The 21,976-nt window shown below is 37.7% G+C and overlaps 1 protein-coding gene across 1 annotated transcript in view; it reads right to left on the bottom strand.

The window, feature by feature from the left end:
* RALYL (RALY RNA binding protein like) overlaps positions 1–21,976 on the bottom strand; it is a 191,243-nt gene that overhangs the window by 38,856 nt on the left and 130,411 nt on the right. Inside the window, exon 2 of the mRNA XM_086609324.1 lies at positions 21,799–21,874. Coding sequence (XP_086465450.1) covers positions 21,799–21,874 — 76 coding nt within the window. The remainder of the gene's footprint in view (positions 1–21,798; positions 21,875–21,976) is intronic.

Genomic DNA, 21,976 nt, shown 5'->3' with positions numbered 1-21,976 from the left:
CTTATTGTACTGTATTTTCTACTCCAGTACCTGCAACTGGCCGCCCTTAATTTTGTAGTGTGTCTTGGCTGCAATGAGCTTACTATTATCAGCCGCTTGTTAGGACCATTAGCATATGACTTTAGGGTCCTCTATAAAGATATTTAAAGGAATTTAAAAACTCACTCATTTTGAGAGATTGCATGACATGTAAATGATGCAAAAGTTCTCTGTCCTAATTTTCACTGAGAGTACTGTGTTAGGAAGAACAGCAAATAAAAACCACAGGTACTTAATGTCTCATCATAACCTTTAAGAAAAGTGTTTCTAAGAAAGCGAAGCATGTCACATCTGCAACTGAACATTTCATTTGTGATGAACCCTCCCATCTGAAACCAATTCAGTCCCACAACAAAATATCTGAAATAGAACAGCAAACAGGACTAATTGTAAACAAAAGTATTGTAAATAATTTGTTAATGTTTTAAGAATGAACCTTTCCTGCAAGTCTTCTTTGTAGAATAACCAAGAAGTACATTTGCAGTTATTATTCATTTAGCAAAGGTTTTGTCCAAAAAACTCACAAACCAATAGATCAGTTTAGTTATTGTCATCTATCCAGAAGGGTATTTACAAAAGGTAAACTTGTCACTGATTTTGAAAGGATTGTATGATTGTGTCTTTAATTGAAAAATACTGCATGTCTTCTTTTGGCTAAGCATTTACTTCTTTTCCAGAATCACTAGTGGAAATAGTTAGGAGCCTGTCTTCATTTACAATTTCTGCTTCCGATGTGCTTTAAATCTAATTTCCTGGGGTTAGATTTCCAGCAGTTGCAAGGACAACTTGCATAAAGCTTGAGGAAAGCCCAAAATATATCTAAACCACTAGTTACTTTTCTGGTGTCCTCATTGCCATACCTGACTTTTCCATTTCTTTCTGAGGATGTGATCCACATAGAAGTAAAGGAATAGAAGAGGGGATCACTGATGGACTTGTGGGTGCCTGGAAGCACAGTGGAAGGCCAAAGCTGATGTTTAGTCCAGCTGACAACTAAACACCACGTGGCCGCTCGCTTACCCTCCCCCACCCCTGGGGAATGGGGAACAGAATTAAAGAGGAAAAGGGAAGGAGACTTCTGGATTAAGAAAACAGATATATCTATAAAATAATACATACAAACAAGCAATGCACAGTATAATTGCTCACCACTTGGTGACCAATGCCCATCCCATCCCAGCAAATGATTCTGAAACAGATAAATCCTGACACTGCAATCCCAGATGAGTGAGAGGCTTGAAAAGTGAGTGAGAGGCTTGAAAAGTCAGTGAGAGAGAGGTAGAACTCCAAGAGACAGAAAGTCTGAGAGAGAGCCCTCAGAAGAGAATTCCCAGATGAGCAAGAGCTCTTCTTCCTGGTCAACCCTTATCTATATACCAGGTATGACATTGCATGATGTGGAATACTCTCATTGGTCAATTTGGCCCTTAATCCTAAATCTAAATTCAAATCACAAGGGGAGTTGTGGACTCTTTGTTCCGGCCATGCTCCCTCCCAGCCTGTTTTTGCTCCTGCACACTGAAAAAACGAGAAGCTGAAAAGTCCTTGATGTCTCAGCACCAACTATAAACATGAGCGCACTATCAACATTCTTATCTTTAGAAATCACACACACAAATCCAAAGCACAGAGCTCTTCTATCTGTTAAAAATAATAACTCTGTCCCAGTCAAAACCAGGACACTTGGGAATTCCCATGCTCAGAGGTATGTTTCTCCAGCGCAGTCCAGTGCTGTCAAAACGCTTCCCTCCCAAATTGTCATGCCATACACCAAAACCTCATAGCATCAAGAAAATGCTAAGCTTGGCATCCATCCTCTGTGCTTAGGCTGTACTGCCAGAGAGCAATGAAGTGAATGGGACCCTTCATCTGTGGGTTGGCATCCTTCTCCAGCAGGATACCTGCAGCTCTCTTCACCATACCAGCTTCACGGACCAGGTTTTCCTGCTGTGCGTCACACCATTACAGGAAAACATGTGCATCATCTTTTCAGCTTCTCTCTGGTGTATGAGGAAAAGCCCAACTAGTGTTATGGTTTTGTTTCCCATTTTTCTGCTTAATAAAATGAATCAGACCTGGGAAATACCCAGTGTTGGTTCTAAAGATTAACTATAAGCGAAATGAGTAAAGAATGAAAGCCTCAGAACATATTTACATACTTCATAATGCAGAAATTTTGTAATGAAGAGAGACCTGGCACTATCCTCATGGAGGACTTTCTGGTAGATTTTACTTGCAAATGAAAAGTGTGTGATAAAATGCCCTGTGGACAAAATCCTGCAATTAAAAAACTATTTGAAATCCATTCTCAAGATGGAATTCAATTTGATTTAAATAGTGCTGCCCTAGCTTTGACCCCTCTCTAGTACTTGACTAAATGGTTTTAGATAATTTGCTGCATTACTTTAAATTAGTTCAAGTGTTCCTTATAGTAAAGGAATACAATTATCTGTTGGCCTTTTATTTAAATTGGTATCTCAGCATACGGCAAATTAATATAAAGGTTTTAAAACAGAAACACCATATAAAATAACATCCTATATCATCTTTACTGGTGACATTTATCAATATGTATTATGGATTTTTACCTTTCTTTTCTAGATTGCAGTACACCAAATTCTCCAGAGTTTGAGTAAGTCTTGCATAATTAAATATCATATCTCAAAAGAGTAATCCTGATAAGCTGTGAGAAGGGCTGTCATACATCCTCAAGAAAATGTTAAAATAGAAATTTTCTTGCAAAAAAGCATTGAGAGTGCAAGAAATACTAGGTTGGAGAGTAAACAAAGGGAATAATGTTTTAATTCTGTAGGAATGGTAAAGAAGCTGGAGTGATCAGGATTTTTCTTTCTTTCCTGAAACGGTTTTCCCATCAGAAAATTTCAGTTTGTCAAAATGTCAAGAGAAAACATCAGTTTGAATAGGAGGCAGGCAACCTAATCAGTAGCATGACTGGGACACAGTAGACTGAGGTTGTATTTCCCTTTGATTCTGAGCTAAGATTTTCTGAAAGGTCTGACTTTCTTATCTCCATATAATGAATAAGTTTTTGCAGGAGGAAAAAGGATTTTTACACTATGTAAATTGCTCAATTAGGATCAGTCACTGTAAACCAAACAGGCACAGGCAATCAATTTATACCCATTGATATGCTGCAGTGCTGTCACACTCTATGTTTAAAATAAGGACACTAGAAATTTCCCATTTAGTATTTTATCCCTTACAGCCTGCTTTGGAGAGACATTTTACAAGATCTGATTAACATAATTGTGTATTTTATGATTTTCTTTGCCGCTAAGTTTGCTTATATTAATGCCAATTATCTGAATCCCATCTTTGACATGGACTGAACATGTAGATGGACAAATTTTTCAAGGTTTGCAGACAAACTCAGAAGGAAACGTGACTACACTAAGGGCATGTGAATGCCTCATTGGCTTGTAAACATATCATTTAAGGACAGGGAGATCCCAAAGTAAACTCCACTTTCCTTGGATAATTGTCGTATTAAGATTACAGGCAAGATGGCTTTTTATATCCGAGGCCTGACCCAAGATACATAAATCAATATAATTTCTCTGAAGAATCCTCACCTCTCCTTCCCAAAACCTATTTACAGGACAAAGTAGATAACATTTCTAACAATATAAGTGCTGTACACAAGCAAATGGATTTTAGCCGAGCATTTTCCAATATAACACATTATGAATCAATATATTCTTCCTTGTGGCGACCATAAAATTTCATCTCTAAGGAGTTAGTAAGAAAAACGTGGAATTTTTAAAGCATTTGTTAGGGTTCTTATTCTGATTTTTTAATGTAATAAAACTACCTACCTTGAATCAGGGAAAGTGATGGTCAGGAGCCAAAAGTTTTTAGGTGAGTTGCCATTTTGGGTTACAATCTTCAAATCAGTATTCCCAAGGAGGATAACCTAAGAGTGCTGCTGACATCAAACATTATCTATTTGACTGTAAAATGCATGAATAGTGACTGCAGTTGTTGGGAGGACTGGAAGAGTTAATACCTCTAACAGGAATCCAGAGGATTCAAGTGTTTCATTTGAGCCATGTAGGAAAGTCAGACCAACTAAAAAGTCTTTTTCAGACTTCAGTCACTTGAATTTGCTATACAGTATTAGTGTATATTTTGTATGATTGACATGATGGATTTATTTACCTGTCAAACATGTCTATCTCTTTGCTTTGTACAGCTTTAGGAACCAAAGATTTAGCAAAAAATATGCAAAGTCAAAGAATATTCAGGTTTATAGCTCACTCTGTTTGCCAATGATTAAATTTTAAAATTATAAGCAAGGACAACTCAAGGGACCTTTCAAAAGAAACTGAGATAGTTTGCCATTCACAGTGATCAACCAGGGTCGCATTTTTCCTCTGCATGTTGACATTGTGGTTTGAAGCCAACAGTCATTAGCGATCAGAAAACATCTTCCTTCAGAAATTTTGTCCTCTAATTCCTTTCCTCTTTAAAGCATGTGCATTATAACTTTTAGGACTAATAAAAGCATGTCTTAATTTACAGAAGAAATATGATTTCATTTAACTTTCACTATCTATTGAGACTGACTAGCCATTGCCGATGCACACTAGATAATCCTTCCTTCCTTCCTTCTCTCCTTCCCTCCTTGCCATTTATAATGGTTTCTGTGACTTAAAGTGATTTCAATCCAAGATAATTCTTCTAGACATCAGTAAATGTTGTTAGACAGAATTAGGGAAGAAGCTCATTCTGTCTTCTGAAACCTCCATAAATATCATTACAAACATTGACAAGTTCTATTAAGAAGCATTGTCATATTCTGGAATAAACAAATGTTAGACTATGAAAGATCTAATCTGTTAGAAGTGTTTCAGAAGCAGAGGATATGGAGGAATAATTTATAGCTTTATGTCAACTTCTACAATTGTTCTTAATAAATTTAATACGTTCCACTTCCAACTGGTGGTTGACATTGCAATTGATGACTCTGGTTAGAAAAACATCAACGTATTGTTTTCATGACTGTTGTGTAATATCAAATGCTGTATTAATATGAAAATATAAGAGTGCCCTGGGAAGTTCTATTCCATAGAGCTAAATGTTTGTATTATTGGAACATAACAATTCTAGTACAAAACGAAATGCATCTCTCAAACCATGGATGGAAACTAAAGTACTGCAAACTCAAAATGTCATTCTCAGTGCAAACTTGCTCCTTTGACATGACAACTGACTTAGTGGATAGAAGAAGAGACAGATAATAGGTAATTTTAAATGAGGTGATTAAATTTAAATAGGCGATTTTTAAAGCTTTTGATGCTTTCTTATATGAAAGTCTCATATTGAAGCTGGGGAAATATGATCTAATTACCTCAAGGTAAATATACGGTAAGCCAAAAAAAACCCCCAACATGCTCATGTGCAAAGAATTATGCCAATGGGAAAGAGTGGCACATTAAATACTAGTGCTATGTTTTGTTGAGTTTTGGTTTGCATAAATAATTTGAATAATAAAATAAAGACTACGAGTGTAAAAGAGATGACAAAAAGCTGGTTTTTAAACTGTCCCGCGAACAGAGTTAAAATTTGAAATTTGTTTGATAAATTGGAGAAATAGTCTGAAATCAGTGTAATGAAATTTAAAAAAGAAAAGATAAGTCCAGTGAGAATTTGAGAAAAAGAACTGCTTTATGAATATATGCAAAGGAGGATAACTGGCTAGGTATTGTGAAAAACAAGTTTCAAGAAAGTAAGAACTGAGTACCAGGATACTGTTTAGTGTGGAGACATACTAAAACATCTTTCCTCAGAGCTGATTAATCCATCAGTTGCTGCACTATGCCAGCTTTGGGCACAGCATTTTATCAGTATAGGGGTAGATGGTGAGAATCAAAAGGAGAGCAATTAAGAGTTTAAAAGATGAGAAGAAGCTTTAGAGTGATGGAAATGCCATATCAAGTAGAGGTTATTAAGTCCTCCACGCACCCTCTCTGAAATAGGAACTTCTACCTTGAAAATACCAGTGGGACCTGATGCTTCCAGCTCTGGGGATTCCTGCTAGTGATCTAGGAGCTAAAGTATCTGTCATTTTGATCCTTTCTGCTCCATGACAACAGACCTTAAATTTCTGCATATGCAGATCTTAGGGGCTATCTGTTTGCAACAGCTCACTGGAGACACAGAGAATGGAAGCCTGGGACAAATGCCAGATGACACAGGAGGAACCAAGTACAAAGGCTATCAGTCTAAATAAGCATGACTGTAAGCTATTGACGATTCACTCCTGAGAAATAATTTTTTGCAGTATAATAACTAATAAGTTCCATCTAATTCCCATCTTGAAAGGTCTCTAGCATTCAGGAGCTAATCCTTGTTTGCCAAGCAGGTCCTAAATGACACAGGTGCTTTCCAGTATCTGTTCCAGGGATCATTCAGGTTAACTTCCGTTTCAGCCTATATTAACTAGTGACATGTCCCAACATCTCGCTTGAGGCACAGCAGTTATGTGAGGAACACAAGTTGATGTCGTAACACAAGTCATACATGACAGTAAAAACTGATGTTGCAACTCCCACAGAAATACCTAAGGTTGTCCTTTGTTCTTCATTTTTGTTCTTTAGCTCCTTTGAATCGCTGCAGTGGCAATGAACAGTGTCCTTCAATCAGCACGTTTCAACTCTTCTACTCTCAGATCATGTTTAATCCAAATCTAATTGAAGTTCAAAACTGGAATATCTAAGTTTACTAAAACTAAATTTTACTAATTACCAAAGAATTTATTTAATAAGTACTACACTAGCAAGTGCACTAGAGATAAACAGAGGTTTACTTAAATAAGGTTATCCCTTTGGCTACCGAAGTCTCTATGTGCAGATCTATAAGTAATCCTTAATATATATAATACATGTATTTAGTCCCTTATGAAAGTATTGCAGCACATTACTCATTCTGACTGACAAAAAAGATTCATTTTTTCTAATATCTTATGATTTCTGACAAGATTAATTATTTAATATTGAGAATAACTTAGATAATTTCCTGAAGCATCAGGTTTTCCCCAGCCCCATGAGGAAACATTTGCACCCTAAAGAAGTTAGATTTCCAGTATATCTGTAGGTCATGTGGATCTTCCACAACCTAATTTCTGGTGAAACAGAAAATTGAAGTTATGGTTGGTCCCCATGAGGCAGCATGGTTGAAGCATTTTCTGTTTATGAGTGCTTATGCTTACCCTAGGGTTCAGTTTGCACTAATGCAGTTCCTCTGCATTTAATATGAGCAAGATGGAGGTGCCTTTATCCTTTTCAGAGTTTTGAAATGAAAGGAATGGAATATTTGGCTCAGCATATATATGATATGATTTTTAAACTTTTTATATGTCCAGACAAACATACCTCTTCTCTATGCTCATTTTCACAATATTAAGAGGCTAAAATGAAACATAAATCAATATATACAAAAGTTGGTTTTGATATACCAGTAAAAATGTTCTTAGTCATGTTGGGTACTGAGTGCACCGCTGTTATAACACGCATGATGGAAGGGTTTTGGGGTTTTGGTAGGAAAGGGAGGCATGGGGAAGAACAGTAAAGTAAATAGTTTCCAATAATTCTCATTTATGTGTGGCCTAAATTTTAGGCAGCAAGAAGAGAGGAAAACACATAGCTCCAAGTCATTTGAAGTTTGTATAATAATATCATATTTCGAGAATGCTAGAACTGAAAATAACATCATATCCATCTAACAGAGTTTCAGTAGCAGATTATAGCTGGTACCTGACTTTACTATATTTTCCTCTATGAATCCATAAATCACAAAGCCAACATGAACAGTGGCATGGATTCTCATAGCAGACATAAATATTGCTAAGTGTATCTGTGAAAACTAAGTCGTGAGTTGGAGAGAAATTAATTTAGATGCTACACATTAACACCTTCTTAGATAGTTATGGACTACAGTTTCTTCCCACACTGCCTAAGAGAAGTATCCTGGAGCCAAATGGAGTGATAAGGAAGCTAAAATGTATTTAATCTGTACACTACATCTGTATGATGTTTCCAGTCATGAAGAAATGAATACTAAGATTCAAAGAGAGATTCTTGCAAGAATCAAGCATAAAAACTCATTTTTCCTTCAGGTAACAACACTCCTAACTCTGATTCCCTTCCAAAGCTGAAAACATGCTCAGTTTGATACCTTTGTTCAAGTAGGCAAAGAAAACAGACTCTGGAGGATGAAAGGAACTCCATGCCACTGCTGTCAATTTTAATTTACTTTTTCCTGTGATATCACAGAATCACAGAATGTTAGGGATTGGAAGGGACCTCAAAGGATCATCTAGTCCAATCCCCCTGCCGGAGCAGGACCACCTAGATCAGATCACACAAGAACGCGTCCAGGTGGGTTTTGAACATCTCCAGAGAAGGAGACTTCACAACCTCTCTGGGCAGCCTGTTCCAGTGTTCTCTTACCCTTACTGGGAAGAAGTTCTTCCTCATGTTTAAGCGGAACCTCCTATGTTCCAGCTTATATCCCTTTCTCCTTGTCCTATCATTGAATGCCACTGAGAAGAGCCTGGCTCCATCCTCGTGACAGTCAGTCTTTATATACTCATAAACATTAATGAGGTCCCCCCTCAGTCTCCTATTCTCCAAGCTAAAGAGACCCGGCTCCTTCAGCCTTTTCTCATAAGGGAGATGCTCCACTCTCTTAATCATCTTTGTGGCCCTGCGCTGGACTCTCTCAAGCAGTTCCTTGTCCTTCTTGAACTGAGGGTCCCAGAACTGGACACAATATTCCAGATGCAGCCTCACCAGGGCAGAGTAGAGGGGGAGGAGAACCTCTCTCGACCTACTAACCACACCCCTTCTAATACACCCCAGGATGCCATTGGCCTTCTTGGCCACAAGGGCACATTGCTGCCTCATGGTCATCCTGCTGTCCACCAGGACCCCCAGGTCCCTTTCCCCTGTGCTGTTCCCCAACAGTTCAGTCCCCAACTTGTACTGGTACATGGGGTTGTTCTTACCCAAATGCAAGACTCTACACTTGCCCTTGTTGTATTTCATTAAACTTCTCCCCGCCCAACTCTCCAGCCTGTCCAGGTCTCTCTGAATGGCAGCACAGCCTTCTGGTGTGTCAGCCACTCCTCCCAGTTTAGTGTCATCAGCAAACTTGCTGATCATGCACTCTATTCCCTCATCCAAGTCATTGATGAATATGTTGAACAATACTGGTCCCAATACCGACCCTTGAGGGACTCCACTGGATACAGGCCTCCAACTGGACTCTGTCCCGTTGACCACTACTCTCTGGCTTCTATCCTTCAGCCAGTTCACAATCCACCTCACTACCCGATCATTCAGACCACACTTCCTCAGTTTAGCTGTGAGGATGCCGTGGGAGACTGTGTCAAATGCTTTACTGAAGTCAAGATAGACCACATCCACTGCTCTACCATCATCCACCCACTGGGTTATATCCTCATAAAAGGATACGCTAATAGTTGCCAAATTCTGCAAAAATCTATGCTCCCAACAAAAGAAAGAGTATTAAAAAAAATATAGTGGTGCTTAGCTATCTACCTTAAAAGTCCACTTTCTGAGAGCTTTAATCATTCTTTGCATGCAGCTGATGTCACCTGACCCTCTTCTACTCTAAAGCAGAGTAAGAACACTGAGGTCAATATGTAGTGGCCTAAAAACGTCTGGAATGAGTTCATCAGGGTGGGCTGAACAAAACAGTGTTGACTGACCTAATGCACACGATCAATACTACTTTACTGCACGGTTATTTGTAGTCACAAAGAGATGAAGGTTAATGCAGGCATTGCCTTTGAGGATCCCAAGGGTAGAGGCTTAATCTCCTTTTCCCTCAATGACATTACTGACACTTAAAAGTAGTTACAGGAGAGGTACTGCTCTAAAAATGTATGATTCATGGTTGTCATGCTGTTTCCTAGAATAATATCACTCTTGCAAAACTGAAAAATACAACATACAATTTTATGTCAATAGATATTATAAATTGTTAATTTCTTAGGACTCATAATAAATTCACATACATTTTTGAATACATTTGTTACTTTCCAGTAAAACAGCCAATGCTTTTGCCAGAAGTTCTGGGAATAACAGCAAACTAATCTACCAAAAAGGTGTGCAGTTTGTAAGATATTCTTTAAAAAGAAAATTACCTTTGACATTATGCACCAATAGCACTTTGTAACATTTTTTCAGACAGTATACCCCAAGACTAGCAGAATTCACCAATAAATAAACTTATGGGTGATTTCATCGTTCATAATTCACTACTGCTATTCTCCCTCTGTGATGCACACAGCATAGCCATCTGTGCTATTTGTAATCTTACTTAACAATCCATCTTCTCTTAAACTAAGGAAACTTTAAATCTCTTCTTCTGATACTATTCATAAGACTTTAAAATATAAAACAAATTATAGCCTCTCATTTATCCAGCCTTCCTTATTTATTCACAGAATACTAAATCTATAATCCAGCATCATAGTTCTATTGCTGTTTGTAAGCCACCTAAAGCATGCCCTTGCAGTACATCAGCAGCTCCCAGACCGAATTACAGCCTTCGATACAATTAGAGGTGTTACACTATGTAAGAACCAATGCCTAATTACGAGCCCGCAAAGTGGTGCTCTGAAGCGCAGCCTTCCTCTGCATCTCTGATTACTGTTGCAATTAAGGGTTTACTAAATTCCTGAAAATGAAGAATCCGGCTGTTCATTTGCCATGTTAGGTCACGCCCTTCTCTGTTCTGTGTCATGAACCCTATGTCCTTACTTTCAGGACCTCTATAAAGGTAATAAGACAGTTACCAAACAACAGCGGTTGCAAAACCTAATACTGCTTCTATGATGCCTCATTCACTAAAACTCAAATGTGGAAAAATGACCATGGTATCTGCGATTGATTTTTTTTAATATGTTTTAGGTTCTATCATTTTTCTTTTTAAGCTAACTGAAGCACAGCTGACTATCTACAGAAGACATCGTCTTTTTGTCAGAACACACTGAATCCAAATTCTGATTATTTCTTAAATCAAACACAAGAAGCCATGCAGTAATAAAGTAGAGAAATCTCACATGTAATAGATGATAGGAACAGGGCTCAAACTGTCAGGATTTAAAGCAAATGAATGACTAAAAGAACTGTTTCTGTTTGCCCATAGGCAAACCCATCAATGCTCTGGATCTTTTAGGAATTTACTTTTTGAGTTATAAGCCAGAAATTTTCATTCGTATTACCAGCACAATTTTTTGAATATGAAAGGAGTCATAGTAATTTCAATGCCATCAGAAGGTGGTGAATATATTTTCTGTTTCCTTGTGGTATAAATAGTGATTAAAAGCCATGAAAAAAATAAGATTGTTTTACAGTTAGTTACTTTAGCTACAGTATACTGCTTCAGGTTCCATAGGAGATGAAAAAAGTAAGAAAGAAGATTAAATACCATGGGAAAAAAAAAACCACAATAATAATAGAACAGGGTGTTCTTCTCCAAACTTGCTAATCTTTGAGCATGAGTGTGATTATGGTGTCTGGGCTTTTGTGGAAGAAAGCATCAGTCATGTGATATCATATATCATCTTCTACAAGAGGAAAAGTACTGAGCTAGGAAAAGAAATGCAGCCCCTTTGCAGATGTTAAGTCGATGTCACTGGTTTCCTCTTAACAAATAAAAAAAATAAACTGAGAAAAGACTGTGTAAGTCTAAATAATAACTTGAGGGGAGAGGGGAACAAAGGCAAGTATTAGTCTTGAAGCCTATGCAGGGCATACTCCAAAATGGATCTAAATCAACATCATAATTTAAAATCTCTGATGAAGGTGAATACAAACAAACATGAGAAAAATGTAAGATTTAGGATATACTGATAATCTGAGAAGGAATATCTGCCCTAGTCACTAGAGATAGATTCTAAATGGCAGTTAGCAGTATTTTTAAAATAGTAAAGGGTAGTTTTGTTGTCCTAGCTGTTTCTGAAGTTACCACATAGGTTAGGAATAATATGACTGAAGGAACAAATCAACATGTCAAGATGACAAGTCTATTTGATATATTTTGGCCTTTTGAACTTTTTCTCTATATGTGATTTTTCTCCAGAAGCAAATGTTACTAAGGACCTGAGACCCTCCGAGTACATGGAGTTGTTCTTTAAACATCTCTAGGACCAAATGCACTGCAGTAACACAGACATAATTCAGAAATGGAGAGCTGAATGTGTTGCTTTCCATCAACAGGTAATTTTTTCTTGTTCTTATGATATTACTTATTTGTGGCTTTTTCCTTGAAAGAGAGAATTCAGAATAAACTGAATCACTTCATCTCCTGTAGCTTTGTATCTGTGCCTTTTAAGATTTTTAATGTAATTGAGAATGCTACTTAAGTTCTCAACACATGCAAAATTTGCAACATTTCTTGTAGATTTTAAGTGAGAATTTCAGACTAAATAATCATTTTTTTCTGTACAGTAACGACTGTTTCAAATGTGATCACAGAACATTCTTTAATTAAATGAATGTAAAAAATATCCTACTGGACTTAAAATTATCTCCATTTAAACATGCCTAGAAATGTTGCTTTAAGAAAGTTAAATCTTTTGTCAGGAGAAGAGGTGTAGATTAACACTCATCTTAGGTTCATTCCATTGCACTGAAATAAAATAGCTTATTTCATGAAGGAAGGTAATCAAAGGCATCAAGAAGATACATTTCTGTAAAAAGAAAGCACTTTGATTCAAAAGAAATATCACACCATATAATCTTATTATGATATATTCATCAAAACATTATGTTCCATAGGCATAAATGATTTTTTTCCCATTCAGTATGTAAAAAGAAAGTAAGAGGCATAATCATAATTTAATGCAAATGTAAAGCATCAGAAAATAACTGATCAGGTTTCTTTTCTGTTGGCTGGACTGTGTCTTTACAATCTTGCAGGCCAGTGATAAAAATGGACACAGAAATCCATTAAGAAAAAGAAGGAATAAAGAAGAAAGTTGTTGGAAATCTAGGACAATATTCCATCAAGAAAGATCCTTGCAGTTATTTTTATTATATGCCAGTAGGTTAAATCATATTGCTAATATACCGCCAATGGCACGCTACAGCAGCAATTATGTAAAATATTGCAGCATTCAAATTGAATAGTAATGCTTGTTTGGCACAGAATTTGTTGAGTTTATGTTGCGACTTTGAACAGGAGGAATGATCTCAAGAAGCCTCCTACCCTGAAAGAAGAAGTGATCACATTGCCCATCACTGTGCCTTTCACACTTTCTCCTGGAATGAAGGGCACCCAGGAGAGCTCAGAAAAACGACTCAAAATAATGGATGGCTCTGAGGACTGAGAAGCAAACCAAACTACACCAAACTCTATAAACAGTATCTTGAAATAAATCTGAGAAGCAGAAAGCAAGTAGAGAAAGACTGTAAGCAATTCTTTAAGCCTCTGCTATGAAATAAAACTACAAAACCAAAGGAATTGCAAGAAGTGTAACCTAATCCAATCAGTTTTGTGATGGAGATTATAAAAGTAAAATGTACTGAAGAAACTGATAAAGTGTTTTTGTCAAAGGAAAACAAAACTTTGATATAAAAATATAATCATATCCTGTAAATAAAAGAGTATCTCTTTCCAGTATATTAATATTAGACATTTAAATACAGTAATTTCCTCCAGAGGCCATGATACTTATGAAATTCTTAAGTAAAGGCTGTTTAATATGGCTAATTAGTAGCATATTAAATCAAGCGTGCTGAATATACATTTCAATTGCATTACAGGAGAAGTGGCTGGGAATGGGAAATGACTGTGGTAGCTAATACCACTAAGGGAACACTGAACCATTAGCCTGAAACTTCAGAGAGTCGCCTGGAAAGAACTTGTCCTCAAGCGATGTCTTTGCCAAGGCCACCGTGTGCTACAGACAGACAGCGATGCGGGAACTCAACCAGCACTGGGTGGAGATTTGGCCAGCCAAAGCAACATGGTGAGATGATTTCACTCGTTAAAACATCCAATAAATCCATCCCATTAATTGTCTCACTCCAGGATATGCCTCAGCTTGATAGATCCCATTTGTATGAGATTCATTTGTATGAGATTTGGCAGCGACAATTGTATGAGATTGTATAAAATTCAACAAGGCTCCAACTACATGGCTCCAATTGTATGAGATTCAAGGCTAAGTGCTGCGTCCTGCACTTAGGTCACAACCACCTCATACAACACTACAGGCTTGGGGAAGGGTGGGTGGAAAGCTGCCTAGTGGAAAAGACCTGGGGATGCTGGTTGACAGCTGGCTGATATGAGCCAGCAGTGTGCCCAAGTGGTCAAGAAGGCCAATAGTATCGTGGCTTGTAGAAACAGTGTGGCCAACAGGACTAGGGAAGTGATTGTCTCCCTGTGCTTGACACTGGTGAGGCCACACTTGAATACTGTGTTCAGTTTTGAGCTCCTCACTACAAGAAAGACATAGAGGTGCTGGAGTGTGTCCAAAGAAGGGCAACCAAGCTGATGAAGGGTCTAGTGCACAAGTCTTAGGAGTAGCAGCTGAGACAACTAGAATTGTTTAGCCTGGAGAAAAGGAGGTTCAGAGAAGACTTTATAGCTCTCTACAATTACCTGAAAGGATGTTGTAGCGAGATGGGTGTCGCTCTCTTCTCCCAAGTAATAAGCAATAGGACAAGAGGAAACGGCCTTAAATTGTGCTAGAGGAGGTTTAGATTAGATATTAGGAAAAATGTCTTCACCAGAAGAGTTGTCAAACATTGGAACAGGCTGCCCAGGGAAGTGGTTGAGTCACCATCCCTGGAAGTATTTGAAAGATGTGTAGATGTGGCACTTAGTAACATGGTTTGGTGGGACTTGGCAGTGCTAGGTTAGCCATTGGACTTGATGATCTTAAAGGTCTTTTCCAACATAAATATTTTGTGATTCTATGATTCGTGCCCAGCCAGCAATGGGAATACTGGAAGGAGTGGGTCTTGAATAACTCATTACTGGGCCTTCAAGATGTGGCACTGGGCCAAGGCCAGTTTTGCTTATTGTGGCCTTATGAGGAAGCTTGGAGTTTGGCAAGGGTGAAAATAATTCACATGGGGAGGATTAGTCTTAGCTAAGTCAGTCTTGGAAATGTTTATAGATCAACTACAGCGTTGAATTGTGTAGAGCTAAGAGAGTCCCTAGATACCCCGACAGTGCTGAGTGACTTGCCTTCCCAGTTTACTTGCAGTCCTAGACCCCTGCTTTCCTACATTACACAAATATTAGTGCACTCCTGGCTCATTCGTCTGTGGTAAACAAACTCATTCTCTCAGAAAGCAGACTCGAATGTGTTCTAGGACAATTTGCTTCCAACTCCTTCCCATCGGTACCAGTACCTCTGCACTTGTTTTGGCTCCCCATGCCCTCTGTGGTCCCCAGTCGGTCACCGCCACCACCTCACACAGTGGGGACTGCAGTTGCTGCGCTCGTTTTCACGCCGCTAAAAATCCCACCATTCTGTTAACCTGTAGTGCAGTCTTTTCGTTATTTCAAGAGACTCAAAAATAGGTGCTGCCCCATTCTTCTCAAATCCCCCCATCTTTGTTACTGCTAGAGGGGTGTCAGAGAAGACCTAGAGCTGACCCCTGTGCTGACGGCCATATGGAGTGGACATGGTGAGTCTGTCCTGAGACAAGGCAAGCCACAGGCAACGTGTGCACAGCCACTCTGCTCCACCTAGCCTGGGGCCACACCTGGAGCAACTGGTGATGGAACCATTAACGACCTTCAGAGTTAAGAACTAGAAGAGCCTTGTCCTGTTTTAGTAATCCCAGCAAAGACCTCCAAAACAGAGAAAAACTATCAGACCATGTATTTAACACCTCATATAACATAGAGTACTGAAATGAACAATAGTTAAAATATTCTTTCATGATGTAGAGAAGCAGAAAGCCAGTCCGTCAGAGTGTTTGCAATTGATTCTAGTTTGGTATGTTGGGACATAAATCCAGGGGGAAAAAATGGTAAATGGACTTTCATACGCTGACACAGAACTGCTTTAGTGAAATACTGATCAAAACACCGCTAAATTAAAAAGGCAAAGTGTGATCCTTTTTTTTTTACCACAACAATGCTCCCAAAGAGTGCTTTAACACATTTGTGTCAGCACCTTTAATCTTCACCTTGTGTCTCAAAGATATGAAGATTAGCCACTAAAATTAACTTCTGCTTGAGGCTAGACCCAAATAACAAGATGTAAAATAATTTTAAGATGCAGATTTTTCAGGCATTTCATTTTCTGCAGAAGTGCTGTGTGAAAAAGGAAATTAACAACAATTTGAACAATTTTAGGTCCCCCCTCACATACCAAACAGTGATGCAAGTTAAGAGGAATGCTGCTGGAACTAAGAGTTATGTTAGATTTAAGCTGATTCCTGAGCACTATCCTAAGCATATATGTAACTATTCAATGAGGATACTTAAAGTTAATAATGTGTTTAGCAGCTTTCTGAAGCAAAGTCTGAATCTTTCTGTTCTCCAAGTACTTTTAAGGCTTAATCCAAAATGGATGTTTTTTTATTATGGATTGAGTGGCCTCACAATGACATTGACCCACTCCCATAGCACTCTAACTCCATCCCTGCGCACCTAGACAGTGTCTTTAAGTACCTCCCAGGTCATCTGTGCTACTTCCACATTTATATCTCTTCTTTATGTTTCAATTTTTCCAGGAGCTCCTTGTTCATCTGTGCTGGCCACCTGCTACCTGTGCTTCCTTTCTTGTTCATCAGGATGAACTGTTCTTGAACTTGAAGGAGATGATCCCTGGAAATCAGACAGCTCTCCTGGACCCCTCTTCTCTCAAGGACAGTGTCTTAAGGGGTTAATCCAAGCAGTGCAAGTCTGCTCTCCAGCAGTCAAGGGCTGTGATCCATGGGATCCTCAGCTGGTAGGAATTAGAGTATTAAATTACATTGAAGAGAAGAAGAAGAAGAAGCGGAAGTAAATTCTGGTCCAGTGAATGACAAAATTTTTTGCTGACTTCATTAGGTCCATGATGCCTTTTAAATTCTCTATATCACTTTTAATTGCATCCTTTTATTCTATGAAATATACCAGGAATGCTAGCATCAAAAAGATGTGCAAAAAAAGAAGTATAAGTGTAATAATAAACTGGAGAACCAAGAAGATATATGCAGTCATTCTGGATATGTGAATGACTGCATGTACAAGTTGAAGAAGAAATGATATATGCTATGTATCTTGCATGTAATTATTCCTATAGTTGAAAAAAATGAGGAGTACCACATTTAGGCTCATGCTAAATTTCACATAGGTGAGATTAAATGAGATTATTTCCACATAGATTATAAACTTATAAAGGATAAAAAAGGAATGAAGATCCTGAACTTAGGCATGACCAAGTATTATACAATTCCTGGCAAAAGTGGATCTAATGACTTGGACACATAAGAAAATTACGTGGGTGTAACACATCATAGAACATCAGTTGCTCTGTATTTATGACTCTTTTGCATATCCAGCTATAAATGTGATGCAGGTTTCTCTTCAGAGATGTGGTGTCCTTTGAACAAGTTTGAAGCCTCAAGAACTTCACAATAAATAAAATCATGCAACTCTGTGCAACACTGCTGCTTGCTTAACTTAAAAAACTGTTCTTAAAAATGTCTCAAATATGAAAAAATACTCTTCAAAAACCTGTAACAAAGGAGCCTGAACAAACAATAGTTGTTATCCTTAATACTATGTTGTATATAGTCACTGTCTTTTCAACCCGTTGGATGTCTACCTTAAGACAGTTTCTTCTAGCCAAATTTCCTGAACATATTTATAAAAACATCATTATGTGTAAAGTGTCAGAGCTTGTTTAAATGACCATATAGCACATCTAGTGTTTCCTCTTTATCCACTAAATTGGCTGTCTTGTGAGAGAAGGAGATTATATTCCTTCAACATAATTTGCTCACGATAATTCTATGATGGATTTTTTTTACCATCTTATTATCCTCTAAGTGTCGATAAATTGATTGCTTAATAATTTGTTATAGTACATTTTGGGGAAACAGACCTGATAATTTTCTGTATCCTCCTCTTCTTAAAAACAGGTATAATGCCTGTCCATACCCACTGGTTTTCTACCTTATATGACCTCCAGAAGTTTTTGAAAACAATCGCTAACAGTCCACACAGAATCAGCCAGTTGTTTAAACAATATAGAGTGAATCTCATCATACCATTTCCATTGAATTCACTTATTCAAATCAAACTGGTTAGCTAATTCTTTTATTCCATACCCTCCGGTTAAAATTGATTTTCTTAAATAGCTGGTCAACTAACGTCTTTTGCTAAAGCAAAAGCTCTTTCTGTATCATTTACTATCTGCTCTTCTTTCCTGCTAAGTATGGCAGTATAAAAAGCAGAGGAAGTTACTCTAATGACAATCTTTTTGTTGCCTTTTATACTTTTATATGCCTTAGCCTTTCTGAAGTCCTGTTAGATGACTCTGCTGTTCTTTTCTACTCACTTCCAGTCATGAGATTTTGATTCCACATTTTGTGCAATTCCTTTTCATTTTCCAGGATGTTAAAGAAACTTGATGCTGTCATATTATTCATTTATTCTACTACTTCTGCTTCAGGATAATTTTCTGTTCTACCTTAAGCACAGTCAATGCAAGATTTTCTGCACTGTTTTTGTCCTTAAAATTTCTTTCCAAGATATTCTACTTACCAGTTCTCTGAGCTCATCGAAGTCTGTCCTTTCTGAAATACATTATCCTATATCTACTGCTCTTGGTCCTCTCTTTTCACAGTGAATATTTTGTGATAACTAAATTTTTAACCAATGCCTCTCTTAGTCAAAGTCAAATCTAAAGTAACCACTTCCCTCTTAACTTAACAGGGTTGGCCCTGGCCAGCGGCTAAACACTCACACAGTCACTATCTCACTGCCCTACAATTGTCCCTTATTGGGATGAAGGGGAGAATAGGAAGAGCAAAAGTGAAAAAGCCTCATGGGTTGAGATAAATGTGGTGTAATAAGGAAAGGGAGGAGTGAAAAATGCAAGTGATGCAAAGGCAATTACTTTCCACTTCCCACAAGCAGACTGATGTCTAGGCAGTCTCGAAGTAACAGCTACTTTGGAAGGAAAAACCTGGCCAGTTTTTATTTTTGAGCATAATATTATATGATATAGAATATCCCTTTGGCCAGTTTGGGTCAGCTGTCTTAACTGTCATCCTTGCCAACGTATTGCCCATCCCTAGTCTATTCATTGGGAAGGCAGAACAGGAAAAAGGAAAAGCCTTCAGGCTGTGCAAACACTGCTCAGCAACAGTCAAAACATTGGTGTGTTTTAGCAAAAAATGCAAACCACAGCACCACATGGGATCCTATGAAGAAAGTTAACTCCATCCCAGCCAGATCCAGTACAATGTTTTGAAATAAGTGAATGTTTTCAAAGTTGTCTAGAACTTTATAAGCCATTGATCTCCTCACATACTATTATGCTAACAGATACTGAGATAATGAAAGTTCTCCATTACCATTAGATGAAGCTTTCTGTTAGTTGCTCAGAAAAGCCTCTTATAATCTTCTAGAGAAATAGTCCCTACTGGATCAATTAAAGGACACACTCTAAGATCTTTTTCTCTTTAAAGTTCTCTCAGAACTTTCCACAGGTCTCTCTCTTACTCCTGTCTTGTCTGTAGAACAAGTATTTATGAGAAATCATTGAACAGCTCAGAGGTGGAAGTGCATGTAAATGCCAGAAACCACAGAACATCTTCAAAACTCTGAAATACTGACATAGGGACACGGTAGACTCTGACTGCCAGCAGCACCTACAAACTTGCAGATGAGAGCACTGATAAAATAAGAGTTCTCTTCTCCAAAAATAATATTCCTATCACTTCAGCTAAAGGCAACTATATGATAAAACTTCACATTACTACTATGTAGCATGCAGGCTCAGATCTAAAATGCTCCTACCTGTATCATTCTGAGATCTCACCCTTGAATTTCCATCTAAAGCTTTCAGACCAGAGCAGGCTTGAAAAAGTCCTGCTCAGGTGTCTCTGATTTTACCGCTGAGCTGTTGTTCTCCAGGCTATCTGCATTTCAGTCTCAGTAGAAATCAGCCCTAACTCCTTTTGTGAATCTGGAGCATAAAGTCTGTAGTACTCTTACAAGAAATGAGGTTTACTGAGCCAAAATGCCTGTGTGCATGTCTGTCTGTCAATCCCCCTAACAACCTGGAATGCTTCCCTAAGCTTAACTGATTTTGAAAAAAGATGGGGGTTTCTTCAGGTTTTACAAGCTGTATGAAAAAGGCACCTGAGACTAGAAAGACACTATCAATGCCCTGCTGAACACCTGAGAAACAAGTCCAGTCTTATTAGAAGTTGGCTCTCACTCTTGACAAAAAGTCAATGAAAAATCAGTTCTGTTACTCAGAAATTATTAGTTATTTCACAGAACCCTGCAACTAAAAAAGTCAAACGCATGAGCTCATAGCCAATCAATAGAGCATAAGGATTAAAAATTGAAATGGCAGTTGATTTAAAAAAAAAATACTGATTGCAGTACTAGAAATGGAGACATTAATAAACATGTTACAAGTAACCATACCAGTCTTTTTGTCAGTAGGTTTAGTAAATGACAGATTTATAATGTTGTTGTGTACTTAATTACAATTTTGTTAAACATTACGCTTTTATATGGACATAAAGTCTACTTCTCTCCTGCACTTCTATTTTCAATTCAGAAAAAGTAAAAGGTGTGGAAAGAAAATTAAATTACCAGTGCATAAACAAAAAAATAAACATCTTTTTAATCTAACACATATTTAAATCCAAAGCTTGAACTCCAGACTGAGCACTTGGGTGGGATCTTACAGCACTTAACATTCACCAAGCACAACCATCTTTAGCATGCTTTAGCATCCCTGGAACAAAACCCGTGCAAAGCGACTGTGTTCTGCTACTTCATCCTAAAGGAGTGTCACTGTCAAACACCTTTTGAAATAGCTTTTCAGTATAGCAAGACTTTATGTGTAATATCTCTTACAGTTAAAAGCTGCAACCCTTTCCTTTCGATTGTTCTTCCATTGGCAAATAATATCCCTGGCATGAATACTGAGAAGGCAGAGACAAGCTGTTTGGCCTCAGTAAAATATATTATTTCACTAAGAAATAAAATTCTGGTCTGACTGATTTAGTTTCATCTATTCTGAATGTCTATATTATCTTTTAAATAGCCTCAGCATTATATTTTTTTTTATGGCAAATAGAAACTTTGGTGTTTGTTTTCAACAAAAAAAAAGGCATGTGCATATTGGGATCATTGCATTTAAGTATCAGTCAGAAATTTTGTTTGCTAGGCTTACTCCTAGTTGGCATAAATTTCTTAAGACAGGCACCATGAGGACAGTCCAGAAGTCAGAACATTTTGCTCTGGAATGAGTCAAAAGACACAAGTAGTGTCAGATACTACAATACTGGCTCTTTTACTCACATTCAAAACCTTTTGGTGTGTACACAAACTTGATTATATTTCGCAGGAACATCAAAGAGTAAATGGAAAAAAATTCCTTTGTCTCATTTATGGGTTACACAGTAACACTGGCAGATATATTTGAATTTTTTTTTTTCTAATAAACTATTTTTTTTTAAACAAAAATTGAATTGTAGTAAGCTAAGATGAAATCTCACTTACCTGTAAAGTGCTGAAAGTGGCCGCTTGTTGCCAGGTTTTGGTCTGTATGGTTTTGGTTCTCCTGCCATGTTGATATCTGAAAGCAAACATTCGATATTAGTAAATCAAATGTCTGGAAGTTTGATTGAATTTGCAAAGGCACCTTTGAGACATTGAAAATGAGTACTAGACAGTGAAA

The sequence above is a fragment of the Tauraco erythrolophus genome, chromosome 3 (assembly GCF_009769465.1).
Source record: "Tauraco erythrolophus isolate bTauEry1 chromosome 3, bTauEry1.pri, whole genome shotgun sequence".
NCBI classification, from domain to species: Eukaryota; Metazoa; Chordata; class Aves; order Musophagiformes; family Musophagidae; genus Tauraco; species Tauraco erythrolophus.
The sequence above is the reverse complement of the archived record's forward strand: the minus strand, read 5'-3'. Positions and strand labels throughout refer to the sequence as shown.